At 47.0% G+C, this 15166-nt stretch overlaps 1 protein-coding gene across 1 annotated transcript in view; it reads left to right on the forward strand.

Moving 5' to 3' along the window:
* The window catches only part of MCMBP (minichromosome maintenance complex binding protein), a 176227-nt gene that overhangs the window by 101483 nt on the left and 59578 nt on the right, over positions 1-15166 (forward strand). Inside the window, exon 8 of the mRNA XM_085602822.1 lies at positions 11063-11160. Within this exon, the coding sequence (XP_085458948.1) occupies positions 11063-11160 (98 nt within the window). The remainder of the gene's footprint in view (positions 1-11062; positions 11161-15166) is intronic.

The following is a 15166-nucleotide window of genomic DNA, read 5'->3' on the forward strand; positions in this document are numbered from 1 at the left end:
GTACGCAGCCGCTGACTTAGATTTGCGCAGATACAACTATAAGGGATAAAACAGGGACACTCTTAGCCTGGCTAGCTAGACAGGACACAGAGTTAAAACCAATCATTGAAGTGCTAGATCCAACTGGTAATTTAGTCCGATCCCAAACAGAAATACTGCAGCTGTTCCAACAATACTACACTAAGGTATACAGAAATCCAGTACAGATTAGACAGGAGGTAATGTAACAATTCCTAAACCCACTGACAATAGCACAAATTGCAGCAACAGAGAACTGCACTAGACACGGAGATGCAGTCAACGGACATTACCCAAGCAATCCACGCCCTAGCACGTAACAAAGCGCCAGGGATGGATGGTTTCCCCCTGCAATACTATGCAACCTTCTCCTCATTGCTGGTTCCACGCCTCGTGGAAATGTTCACAGGCTCACTAGAAAAGGGAGAGCTCCCAGGATCCCTTAGGGAATCCGTCCTATTAACCTTCCCAAAACCAAACCGAGACCCAAAACAGCTGGCCTCATATCGACCCATCACGCTGCTTTCAGCTGATTGGAAGATGCTGGGGAAGATATTGGCGGACCGAAATGCGCAAATACTGCGGCCACTGGTCCACCCTTAACAATGTGGATTTGTTCTGGGGAGAAACGCATCCCAAAATTTACGCTGACTATTCCATGTACAAGATCAAGCGATTGCCACATTCCCCAGAGCGGCCTGTCTCGTCTTAGACCTCGAAGGCATTTGATACTCACATGGCCATACCTATGTACGGTCCTTCAACGGATAGGGATAGATCCAACTCTCATAGCATACCCACCACTCCTGTACACTAAACTTACCTCTCGAATATGCATGGGGCGATGCGTATCACCCTCCTTTAAGGTGGAGAGAGGTACGAGGCAAGGTTGCCCACTCTAGCCTCTACTATTTGCCCTAGCGGTCGAGCCCCTGGCAATACGATTATGCCTGGAGGGAGAAAATTGGGGCAGCCCCATAGCGGGCATTACACATAGCGTATCCATGTATGTAGACGACCTATTGATATATGTACGGGACATCACAGCAGACCCGACGTCCATATGGGCAACACTCGAATTCGCAAAGGCATCAGGACTCAGTGAATTGGGACAAATCTACAATATATCCGCTGCACTCCAGCCTTACTCCTTGGGACATTAGGATAGGAGAGCAGGGCATAGCCTGGAGCGCAAGCGCCCCCTGGTATCTAGGGGTTCACTTGTATCTCTCCCCATCGGATATATTTGAAAGCAATCGCCACAAAGCACTGGCTGGGATTAGGTCAGCGGTGGGATTCTGGAAGAACCTTCCTTTAGCCCCAATAGGGCGTGTGGCCTAGGCCAAGATGATAATAGTTCCACAACTATTATATCACTTTACAGATTTGCCCATTATCCCGTCTCGAGCCTTTTTCCGGGACTTGGACTCCCTACTCAGCTCGCTAATCTGGGGAGCAGGGAGACATAGAATCGCATTGGCTAAGCTAAAAATGCCCACCGACCAGGGAGGGCTGGGTGCACCTTCCTTTTAAGCATACTTTTCTTGGCAGCGCAACTACAGTGGCTGTCCTACTGGATGGCGGGCAAACACATAGGGGAGACCCACACAGCGACAGGCCCTATACCAACTCCGGAAATCCGCCGATTGCTACTGCTGTGGCATACATATCCAAAACAGGTGTTGGTGGCTCGTAAATTCATGTAGAGGATACATCGTATGTCCACAGGGACGCCTTTCTACTCTCCTCTGCTGCCCTGGATAGGATGGCCCAGACGAGAGGCGTACTACACAACCCGTATGCTACGCATATGGACAGAGCACTCACTATCTGAGAGAGAATCCCTGTTCGAGGACTGACAACTAAGGCTGTTCCACCAGATAATGGATGAATTTGACCTCCTCCCTTCGGACAATTCTTACTCCATAGGCAGATCATAGCAAGCTACCTTCCATGTCCTGATTTGACAGAAGATGAACCGACAACTCACCTGGTCATACACACAATCATCCACATGGAAATGGGCCGGCGCCTGTTCACCTGGCTTTATAAAGCCATACGGGAGCTCATAAGCAAACCACTAGATGCGCTGCGGGCAACGTGGGAGGAAGAACTGGGGCGCCAGCTACATGAAAAAGAATGGGAGACAGCAGTCGAATACCCCAAAAAGATGTCCCACAACGCGCAATTTAGAAACATACAATTTTACATATTACACAGAGCGTATCAAACGCCAGCGCGTCTTCAGCGATATTACCCTACCACTCAGTTCCTATGCCCCAGATGTCAATCACCGGACGCAGACTTTCAACACATGTTTTGGACATGCCCCACAATACAATCATATTGGAACACTATCCATGAGACACTAAGAGACCTCACGTGTCTATCCGACATGAACAGATGGGAGGCCTGCGCACTCGAAATATTCAGAAGGCGGAAACACAAAGTACAAATCAGTTTTGCATTGTTTGCAATATTAATAGCAAAAAGAGAAATAGCTAGGCACTGGCGGGCCCCTACGGGACCCCGATAGCAGCCTGGGTGGGAGCAGTGAGCAAATGGGCAGCATCAGAAGAGGAGGCAATCTGGGCGGAGGAAATTAAAGGAATACGCAAACACTACATATCCATGGAATGGACTCTGTATGATACTGTGTATAAGTTAGATGTCATCCCAGACAGACAACTATAATTATAAATGTTTCAAACATTCGAAATTAAGTCAATTTAAATGTACTATCATGCGATATGTTACAAAAAAGAAAACGTTAATAAAAATATTTGACCAAAAAAAAGTATAGACCTTTAAATCCCAACATACAAAAAGCTTTTGGCTTTAAAAAAGAAAACATAAACTTGTCCCTCATGATGTTGGGGTCAGTTGGTAGGGATGTTTGTCACCAAGAGTGCTTTTGTTTTACTTTACAATAGTATTTGGTGATGCATATCAGTCACACATCACCCCCACCGACCCGAACCACCTAGCCACCCACTAGAGTTGGGCAGTCAGGTAATTCAGTGCATAATCTGGGCTCTTAGCTCGGCCTCCGACAATGTTAGTTGAAGTTGCTTACCAAGGTTTTGTGCCTGTTTCCACCGCATATGAAATCTGAGAATGGTATTCTGTCATCCGGTATGTTTTTAGGTTTGTGTATTGGGGTCACAGCGAAAATGTATGGAGGCAGGGCTATCATTTTGGCTAGATTACCCATGTCAGGTTGCCAGAAAGAGGTCTGTGTCTGTGGTACACTGCTAAGAAAGAGACCGGTCATTTGGCGGCTGTAACCACATCATTAGCTAATGTAATGCCCTTGCATTTAGATTGTTTTTTAGGTTTGTTTTTGCTCTTTACTATATAATCAATAACAAGAAGTGTTTGAAAAATATTAAAGAAAGAGGCAAGTCAGATCTACAGTGCCAAGCCGGTCCATCGGCTTCTGAGTGTGTAAGCCAAACTTAACCTTATTTAACTTCAGGCCTGATACATGTACAACGTTTTCGGATAAATTGCAGAGCCTGTTAAAGTTGCTCCCTGCATCTCTGAAGCTCTGCAATGTATCATCTGCATAGATGGAGAGCATACACATGTATTACCCTGTCATGTTCCCCTATCCCACCCTTGTGATCATCTGTTAGAACTCTGTTGCAAGGGGCTCCATGGCTAAGGTGTACACGAGGAGAGAAAAGGGACCACCCCAATGCCTGCCTCGGTAAATGGGCCATGACCCATAGAAATATTTTTCCTGTTTAAATCCTGGCTGTGAGGTATAGCAGTTGAATCCACCACATTATTCTCATTCCGAATCCCTTCTCTTTCAGCAATGGTAAACATGTGTTCGAGGCATGTGGGCTGCTGAATTCATATCTGTGCATAGATCGCCGCCTAGTGTTGGGTCCGGATGTTTGCACGTTGTTGTCCTGGAAGAGTCTTCGAAGTATCCTTGGATAGGTGACTCCTCCCCTGGACTACAGTGCGCATGGGCATCCTCTCCATCCTCAGATTGTTTTTTTCCGCCATTGGGTTCGGATGTGCTATCTTAGCTCAAGTTAGGAAAATATTTGGTCGAGGCCAAAAGGCCTTTAGTTCGCGTCGGTACTGTTTATCGATCGGGTTTCGATACCATTTTGTTAGTTTACTAACTTTCAGCACCGACTTCTTTCGCATTTACCTGTCCATCGACTACTTCGACGATGGAATCCAGGACGCCATTCAAAAGGTGTCCGGTATGCAATGCGAAGTACCCACACATCGACGTCCATCCGGTGTGCAACAAATGCCTTTCGCCGGACCACGACGAATCGACATGCATGGCCTGTGCCCGGTTCCGTTCCAAGAAGACTCTAAGGAACCGAAGAGCGGCGAGACTCGAGGCGCGGCACGCGGCACCGGCCCCAACAGACATCTTCGACGAGGCCGACGTCGAAGAATTAGAAGTCATACCCTCCAGTCCCGTTTCCGAACACGACCCCGGATCGGACGAGGGCGACGAGTCACTCTTCCACAGAGGTGAAGACGACACCGAGGTAGGAGACGACGAGGAGGCCTTAGGGGCCGAAGAGAGTAGCTCCAATGATGAACAAGGCCTACCTGTTCAAACCGAAGAAACACCAGCGCCACAGCCTTTGGCTCCGGTCGAGGGATCGCCTTCGGGCCTTACCCGAGACCCATCCCGTAGTTCTTCGGCCCCGCCCTCGGGCCCGGCCTCGGACGTTCAGCAGCAGCCATTGCCGCATAAGCCAGCTGGTTTCCCTACCACAAAACCGAAACCGAAAGCTGCTCCGGTTCATACGAAACCGAAACTGAAAGTGGCGCTGGTCGGATCGAGGCCTTCCACGCCTTCGACGTCAGCGCAACGCGTCGGCACCGACCGCACCAAGAGGGCCTTCGGTGCCGAACTGGAATCGGGCGACATCGGAGTCGACAAACGGAAAAAGGCCATCGGCACCGAGAAACCTACTCGGCTGCCGACGCCAACGACACCGAGGGCAATACCGCCTGCTTCGCCTCGCGTCGCTCCCTCGACGACGCCGATGCCTCACGTATCGAGGACGTCGACGGTGATCTCCACACCTCGACTCGAGGACCCGCCGGCACCGAAAAAATCCACGCCCGGCTCTACAAACCTGCCCGGTGCCAAAGCCTCAAAGACGCCCCAGGTGCGGCCTGCTGCGACGCAAAGCAACAAAACCACGGCGACCCTCAAAGACCCGTCGGGTTCCGGCCCGATCGGAGCTCCAGCAACCTCTACGGGGCCAGCCAACATTACCTTCGGCTTGCCTCCGTCAACAATCCCGAAGATGTTCCAACTCAGGACACGGGTTACCCAGCCCCCGGTTCCACCGGACGAGGCGTCTCCGTCACGTGTCATCGACGCCGACACTGGCAGGCTGATTCTCCACGACCGAAGGATAACTTCGGAACCGCCATTGGACCCTTTCAGGATCCCACTAAAAAGGAAGCTGCCTGTGGAATCGGAACCTCTCCTTTATGAACCGTTCCATTCCTCCTACCAGGATCCACACCGGTTCTCCCCCACACGCTCCGACACGGATGCATTGGAGGACTACATGGATGACCAAGCACCCTACCATGTAGACACAGACCCTGATGACCAGCAGGACCCTGATCAAACATGGGGCGACCCTGCAGACCCCAGTGCACCTCTCGATACACAGGACCCACAACTCTATGGGGCAAAAACATCTCCCACGGAGGATACTGCGGCGTTCAACGCTCTTATTGAACGTGCTGCAAATAACCATGGGGTACAGCTTCACTCAGATACCATCGAGGATGACTTTCTAATGGACACTTTTGCATCCTCAGAAAGACATGTAAAAACTCTGCCAATGCTGAAGGGGGTCCTCAAACCAGCTAAGGACATTTTCAAGGAACCCACCAGGGCACGAGTGATAAACCCCAGGATTGATAAAAAATACAGATCAGCACCTGGGGATCCTACTTACATCAAAGGACAATTACCACTCGACTCCATCGTCGTAGCGAATGCTCGCAAGAGGGCACACTCGCAAACGACAGGTGACGCTCCTCCCCCGGACAAAGAGTCCAAGGTGCTAGAGACCTCCGGCAAGCGAGTTGCCGCCCAGGCTGCCAACATATGGCGCATAGCCAACACTCAAGCGCTCCTCGCTCGCTACGATAGAGCGCACTATGACACATTGGAGCAACTACTCCAACATCTCCCTGACCAGTTCAAAGAAGGTGCAGAACTTCTTATCAGAGAGGGACAGCTACTCACAAATGCTTCCATCAAATGTGCACTAGATGCTGCAGACACGGCTGCCAGGGCCATAAACACAAGCGTCATGCTGCGACGACATGCCTGGCTACGAATCTCGGGATTCAAGCCAGAGGTACAAAACAACATACTGAACCAGCCCGTCAACCCCGACTATTTATTCGGCCCAGAGGTTGACACCACCCTCGAAAAGATAAAAAAGGACACGGACACTGCAAAGTCCATGGGCGCCCTCCAAACTCAGTCCTTTCGGAGCGGCTCCTTTCGTCGCCCCGGAAACAAGGGGGCAGGTAGAGGACAGGGGTCACAACAAACGTATAACAAAGGCAATACACAGACCACCTACGATAAAAACACCCGAGGTGGATATCGTGGCTCCAGTACAAAGGGCAGAGGACGTGGCTACGGCAACACTAGGTCCTCCCCCAAGAACAAGCAGTGACGCCCTCTCCCTTCCTCCCGACCACATAACACCTGTCGGGGGAAGACTACAAAGGTTCCTGTCCACGTGGAACTCCATCACCACGGACAGGTGGGTCAAAGATATTGTAAAATACGGTTACTGTCTGGAGTTAACCTCCACTCCACCCACAATACCACCAAGAAACCGTCCTATGTCCTCAGAGCACTTAACGCTCTTACAGCAAGAGGTGCAAAGTATGCTTCTAAAAGGCGCTATAGAGGTCGTCCCCATCCACGAGCAGGGTACGGGGGTTTACTCCCTCTACTTTTTAATTCCAAAGAAGGACGGGTCGCTCAGGCCTATATTAGACCTGAGACCCCTGAACCAGTACATTCTTTCAGAGCACTTTCACATGCTCACCCTACAGCAAGTCCTCCCGCTTCTCAAGCAGGGAGACTTCCTAGCCTCACTGGACCTCAAGGATGCGTACTTTCACATACCCATCCACCCCTCACACAAAAAATACCTCAGGTTCACTGTTCAGGGGCAGCACTATCAGTTCAAAGTCCTTCCCTTCGGCGTGACAACAGCGCCCAGGGTTTTCACGAAGTGCCTAGCTACGGTGGCAGCACATTTACGGAGGCAGCATATACACGTCTACCCCTACCTAGACGACTGGCTCGTTCAAGCGAAGTCAGCCCAGCAATGTGCAAGCCACATGTCCCGCACCATTCACCTTCTTCACAGCCTGGGATTCTCACTAAATTACCCAAAGTCCCATCTCCAGCCCGCACACGTACAACAGTACCTAGGTGCGACTATAGACACTCTGGCGGCCACAGCTCAGCCAAATTTAGTGAGGATCAACAGCATACAACTGCTGATCTCCAAGTTCAAACCCAATCACTCGCTTCCAGCGCGAGTGTTTATGCAGTTGATAGGCATGATGGCCTCCTGCATCTTCATAGTCCCGCACGCGAGGTTACATATGCGCCCACTTCAGGAGTGCCTAGCACGTCAGTGGAATCAGGCTCAAGGACAGTTGAAAGACCTAGTGTTGGTGAGCGGTCGGGCATACAACTCTCTGCATTGGTGGAATCCACAAAACCTTTGCAAGGGCCGACCGTTCCAAGAGCCTGTTCCGCAAATAGTACTGACAGCGGACGCGTCTCTCCAGGGATGGGGAGCTCATGTACTCCACTACACAGTGCAGGGACTATGGACGACACAACAGAAGAAGATGCACATCAACCTTCTGGAACTGATGGCAATCTTCCTGGCCATGAAGGCATTCAAAGTACATCTGTGCAACAAAGTTGTGTTGATCCGGACGGACAACATGACTGCCATGTACTACATACAGAAGCAGGGAGGAACACACTCTCCACAGTTGTCTCATCTGGCTCAGAGCATGTGGAAGTGGGCCATTCAGAGGAACATGTTCCTCCTGGCGGAACACCTCCCTGGCAAGGACAACCAGATGGCGGATCTGCTCAGCAGACACAGCCACCAGATGCACGAGTGGGAGTTACACCCATCAGTACTCCAACCGTACTTCCAGCAGTGGGGTCATCCAGAGATAGACCTATTCGCGACAAGCGAAAACGCAAAATGCCAAAGCTTCGCCGCCAGATTCCCACATCCGCAGTCGCAGGGCAATGCGATATGGATGAACTGGTCGGCAGATTTGCGTACGCTTTTCCCCCAGCGCCGCTGATACCGCTGGTGGCTCGCAAACTACGACAACACTCCCTGACACTCGTCCTAGTTGCTCCCACGTGGGCACGCCAGCCGTGGTACACCACCTTCCTCGAACTTTCCGTGGTGCCGCATCAAAGGCTGCGGATCAAACCCGCGCATTTGACGCAGAACCATGGAGAGGTTCAGCACCCAGATCCGCAACAGCTGAACCTGGCGATCTGGCTCCTGAAGTCCTAGAGTTTGGCTATCTCAACCTGCCACCTGACTGTATGGACATCATCAAGGAGGCCAGGAGACCCACTACCAGGGCTTGCTATGCAGCCAAATGGAAAAGGTTCGTCATTTATTGCGGTAATAATGACATCAACCCGCTGGACGCATCCATCCACAACATCATCTGTTACCTCTTACACCTATACCGATGCAATCTGGCGTACACCTCTATACGTGTCCATTTGACCGCAATATCAGCCTACCTGCAAACCAGGCAGCACCTCTCTCTATTCAGAGTGCCTGCCATCAAAGCATTCTTGGAAGGGCTCAAACGGGTCATTCCACCTAGTCACCCACCGGCTCCAATGTGGAACCTCAACTTGGTCCTCACACGCCTGATGGGTCCACCCTTTGAACCTCTACACTCATGCGAGATTCAATTCCTTACCTGGAAAGTGGCCTTCCTAGTAGCGATCACTTCCCTAAGAAGAGTTAGTGAACTCCAGGCACTAACCGTTCAAGAGCCATTTATTCAGGTTCACGCCAACAGGGTCGTACTACGTACCAACCCCAAATTCATGCCCAAGGTGATATCGCAGTTCCACATGAATCAGACTATTGAACTGCCCGTTTTCTTCCAAAACCCACAAACTGTTGCAGAAAGGGCACTACATACACTAGATGTACGGAGGGCCCTCATGTACTACATCGACAGGACTAAACCATTCAGGAAGACAAAACAACTGTTCGTTGCCTTTGCCCCACACCACAAAGGTAACGCCATCTCCAAAGCAGGGATAGCCAGATGGATAGTTAAGTGTATTCAAATCTGTTATCAAAAGGCAAAACGCACATTAACTATTCCACCACGAGCCCACTCAACACGTAAGTTGGGGGCTTCCATGGCCTTCCTAGGAAATATTCCCCTGCATGATATATGCAGAGCAGCCACATGGTCCACTACACACACATTTACAAAACACTATTGTGTAGATGTGCAGTCAAAACAGCAGGCAGCTGTAGGACAGGCTGTTCTCAAGACACTTTTTCAGACCGCTGCAGCTGGCACGGGTAGCCGCCGCTAATAGAGGGCACTGCTATGTATTCTATGCACAGATATGAATTCAGCAGCCCACATGCCTCGAACTGAATATGCTACTTACCAGTATGCATCTGTTCTTGGCATGTAGGGCTGCTGACATTCATATCGCCCTCCCTCCTCCCCGGCGCCTGTCGCAGCTGCAGCTCTCAGAATTACTGCAAGCATGGTCATCACTTTCTGTATCTACTCCATCACTGCCACAATGGCGAAAAACAATCTGAGGATGGAGAGGATGCCCATGCGCACTGTAGTCCAGGGGAGGAGTCACCTATCCAAGGATACTTCGAAGACTCTTCCAGGACAACAACGTGCAAACATCCGGACCCAACACTAGGCGGCGATCTATGCACAGATATGAATGTCAGCAGCCCTACATGCCAAGAACAGATGCATACTGGTAAGTAGCATATTCAATCCCAACTTTACGGTGTAAAAGGCTTCTCCATGTCAATTAAAGCCACTGCCGGTATCTGAACACTCTGTGGGCACTCGAGCCATGGACATGCTGTGTTTTTAGATGGTATAAAGCCTGATTGGGTCAAATTACCCAGATTTGGTGGAAGCTGTGAAATTCAGCTCGCTGGTATTAAACCCAAGTTCTTGTAGTGCTGTTTGAGCATGGAGAGAGGGTGATAAGAAATTGATCAATCTCACCCAAAAGGTGTATATTTGAATTTCTGTTACTGTGCCCCATGAGAGGTTTGAAATGTGTGCAGGGCTGTATTTCAAGAAATCTAAAATGCATTAGGAAATACAGCTTCTATCATATTTTCATTATTATTACCTTTAACCATGTTGTCAGTGTGTAGTAGGTTACATCTTGAAATTATTTTTTTAGAAAGACCAAACGTGAAATTCAAAGGTTGAAAAAAAAGCATTTGTTTGATCTAATAGATTAAGGGAAAAAGACTAAAGTGTTTGAAAATAAGCTTTTGGACTTGGTCTAGAGTTTTCATCATAACGGTACTTTCCTAAAAAAAATGTATAATTTGAAGGACCAGAAACCATTCTGACTTTCAGCTTTGAAACAAATAGGCAATTTTTTCCATTCCGTCTCAAACCTCTCAGGGGAAAACAGCAGAAAGTTTTTTTCAAACTTAAGCTTTCAACCTAGATTTGTTTAATTTTTCTTTCTCTTGGTAGAACACACCACAAGTTCTTGCTGATTTGCCCTACACCTGCCTATCGAGACACTTGAAATGCTAACCTTGCCAAATGTATTTTGTACTGCGAAATAGTCTTTTTTTTTTTTTTTTTTTTTTTTTTTTTTCCCTTTCTCTTGTGTTTTTTACACTTAATTTTTGAGTCTTAGATTTCAATTACCCCCACTAAAATTAAGTATTGTTTTCTTGTCTGTGCACAGGTGTATGATAGCTGGGATGGCTTAAAGCTGAACGATGTACTGGAGGTGTATGGCATTCTTTCAGTGGATCCGGTTTTGAGTGGGCTCAGTGAAGATAGGTGAGTGCCTGGATCATTTTCTGGATACAAGAGGAGGCCTAGATTGGTGGAACATTATGTGGCAACATCCTCCATCATAAGGAACAGTAAATGGTCAGTAATGCATAAATCACATGTTATCCGCTCTTGATTGGGGCCTGGGGGATGCATTCTGTGTGGTATGCACTGGTATTTGTGGATTAAGGTGCAAGGTGCACAGCTTATTCAGTTAAACTGCACCTATTCAGATCTCTACTAGTAGGCATTAGTTGAAAAGTTTAGTCCTGATTCACAAAGAAAGCAGTAAATCTACACTCCACATTCTCAGCTTTATACCTACATAGAAGTGTAGATTTGCTAGGTTCTGGGATTCACAACATTTTCCAGGAATCGGCATAGAACGCTGCTCCAGGCACAGGTTTCCGTGTGGATTATGGGGAAGTTCATGTGACATTCCCATTGGGATCCCATTCACACCCACTTTGCAAATACACTTTTTTTTCTCCATGGAGAAACTATTGATTTGTAGAAATTGATGCTGTAGATCACATGCTCATATATTATCATGAACAAGGGTACCCCAGTATTCCGACCAGGGGCAATCTATGTATTACAAGAAACAATGGTACATAGGAGCTCACTAGGGTCTTTGGTTAGCCTGGGCTAATATTATTTAAATGAGCGCTAGTCAGATCATCATAAAAATTTACTCCACGGGGGACGAGTTATGCAATATGTGCAGGGACGCACCGTTGAAATTAAATCACATTTATTGACCGCATAAATGGATTATCAATTTTTGCTATTTAAGTGATAGTTCTGGTGCTCACAAAGGAATATAGTAAAGGTGCGTGAAGTGAGGGGTGCTGGTGACATTTAAAATTACATCGTATTGACAACAGTAAGCAAAACTCCAAAACAAATTAGAGCAATGTGCGAGTTTTGGTTGTAAAAGGTCAACGGCGTTTTGATCTCATAAATTCGAGATCATCATCAAGACACAAGTGTGTGAGCAAGTTGGATTTGAAGGGGAATAAAGTCCAGAGGCCACGAGGGGCTGGTACAATTGGCGGAACGAAACCGGGGTCCCAATTAAGAAATGTACAACAACCCGATGAGCGTGGGTGTTTTGCAGCAATTAAAGGTCTGCTATTGTCGGGCCAAGGGAGATGCCGGGCAGCGGCTCCGAGGAAGTCTCCATGGAGAAACTATTGGTTTGTAGAAATTGATGCTGTAGATCACATGCTCTGCACACTCTTGCCATCAAGTGGTGGGCATGGACATGTCAGTTGTTTTTCATCGAGGTGTAAGTTTTGATTTTGTGATCCTTGTCCAAAACCCCCAATGCACCAGGACAAAGGCTCAATTTTATTTTTCTTCCCTACCCCTTCTAGTTTGGGCATACTTCTCGCACTCTAGGACCATCAAAACACAATCAACATCCGTTTGACTCATTTGACCAGAATCGCCAGCTATAGCCTAGAAAGACTCACTTTCAGCTACACTTCAAATTTTGTAGGGACTCGGAGACTTTTTCTAGGTTACTGAACACACAAATGGTAGTGATGGTCAATCAGGAATGCACATTAATTTTAGAAAGTAACTGTCCAATGTATAAGAAGAACTAATTGTATTGGTGCCCCTCAAGGTAGTCAAATAAAGACACCCCACTACTACTGGTGTCTAACAACGAGAGATTCTAAGCGCTCCCATTTAAAGCTTAAAAACAAAATACCTCGGCACTCTTAATATGTCTCAAATTGTCACATAATTTAGACGAAGTAATGCATCCAGAGTCAGTGTGTAGACTCACAGGAAACCAAACCAAATAGTCAGTAAACCGCACAATGTTATTTAATGTAAAAGATTTTTTTCAAAACCACACATTTTAAATACAATAGAAAAATGGGGGTGTAATCTAAAATATAAATATAGTTTTTAAATTTCCATGGAAGTCAAGATCATATGGCCTCTTTTGTTGGCAATGATGGGAAAACAGCCGACCTGTGTTTCGTTACAAAGTAACTTCTTCAATGCTTTGAGTGTGTTTAGTTGCATGTATAATGGATGCTCCAAAATCTCCACGCGTTTATTTCCTATTCCTTTCGAGTATATGGGAATATTTGTCAATTCAAAAGAATGTGTCAAAATTCTTTTATGCGTAGTAGCTTCAGAAAAAGAACTTGTATGAAGACAGTTCATTCAGGGTTTGAGAATCACCATAGGCGCCAAACACAATGAGACGTATTTTCATTTATATATTAGGTCGCGACTTCGAGCACGGCGGACACGCCGGTCCGGAAGAGGCATATCACAGCCTCTCCTCCTGGAGCTGACAAGTTAACTAGATGACCATACCTTTGACAAGCACACCTAATATATAAATGAAAATACGTCTCATTGTGTTTGGCGCCTATGGTGATTCTCAAACCCTGAATGAACTGTCTTCATACAAGTTCTTTTTCTGAAGCTACTACGCATAAAAGAATTTTGACACACATTCTTTTGAATTGACAAATATTCCCATATACTCGAAAGGAATAGGAAATAAACGCGTGGAGATTTTGGAGCATCCATTATACATGCAACTAAACACACTCAAAGCATTGAAGAAGTTACTTTGTAACGAAACACAGGTCGGCTGTTTTCCCATCATTGCCAACAAAAGAGGCCATATGATCTCGACCTCCGTGGAAATTTAAGGACTATATTTATATATTGGATTACACCCCCATTTTTCTATTGTATTTAAATTGTGTGTTTAAAAAAAAAAAATCTTTTGCATTAAATAACATTGTGCAGTTTACGGACTGTTTGGTATCCTGTGAGTCTACACACTGACTCTGGATGCATTACTTCGTCTAAATTATGTGACAATTTGAGACATATTAAGAGTGCCAAGGTATTGTGTATTTAGGCTTTTTCTAGGTGCCAGGTTGTAGAAGAATTACTCTAGAGGAGGGGTGAATGGGGGAGGGATTTAGAGAATACACTCATCCAATTTTGCCCCAGCTGCAATTAAAGTTCCTTTGGTTGGACCATCACTGAGTTTGTAGTCTTTTTATCTTGAGACCACAAGAATCTACCCGTCCTGCCGGATAGACCTTCAAGAATAAAAAGGCAATCCACTCTAGGGGAGATAATCAGTGGGCCCATTATAAAATGCCGCATCACAACCCAACAAAATCAACACCAGTTTTCGTACCCAAAGACCTCAAAGGGACTTATTCAGAAGTGGGCTGCCAATCTGGATTCCAGGCAGGTCAAGCAGAAGAGTGTCCATTAATACTATCCTCCAAGAACTCAAGATTTCGAGGAAGGGCAAGCCTTGGGTTTCCAATGGGGAAACCTGCACCCAAGATAAAGAAGATAAAGGCTAACGTAAAGACTCCGTCCCATCCACTCAGAGGTCTTTTCACTATAGGACTCAGTCCACATACATGTGACTTTGATCCTGAGTGCTTTTACCACCCTCAGACACCTACTTTGAACTAATCCTATCATATGATGGGGAGGATCCCTGGCAGTACTACAATTTTGACCCTAAGGAGAAATTACACCTTGAGTAAATGCTTCACTACCTGATAATGTGCTACTCCTATGCTGTCATTCAAAGAGTATAGAGCGAGACGAGGGTACCCCAATACATGAACCTGGGACGCTGAAATGTTGTAGAAAAACAATGTTTCTGGTGTGGCCAAAAGGTCCATACAAAAAGTGACCCTGTGTGGGGCACTATGTTTGAGAATAGGAAGTGAATTCCTCTAGGGAGCAATGAACAACGTACAAAGGGACATGTAGGTCAGTTTGACAGATATTTATTTCCAAAACAATAGTCTTCAGGTGCTCACACAATAAGTGAAAATAAGCGTGATGTGAAAAGTGATGGTGAAATTAAAAATAAAGACATCGCATTCACAACAATAGTAGAAACTCCTCAACATTTTTTACAGAGTGGGAGGAGTTAATGTTGTACGGGGTCAACGACGTTTCGATCTTTTTCACGTGGTCTGGACCTGTCCCCGGC

Source organism: Triturus cristatus, chromosome 1_2 (genome assembly GCF_964204655.1).
Source record: "Triturus cristatus chromosome 1_2, aTriCri1.1, whole genome shotgun sequence".
In the NCBI taxonomy this organism is placed as follows: domain Eukaryota; kingdom Metazoa; phylum Chordata; class Amphibia; order Caudata; family Salamandridae; genus Triturus; species Triturus cristatus.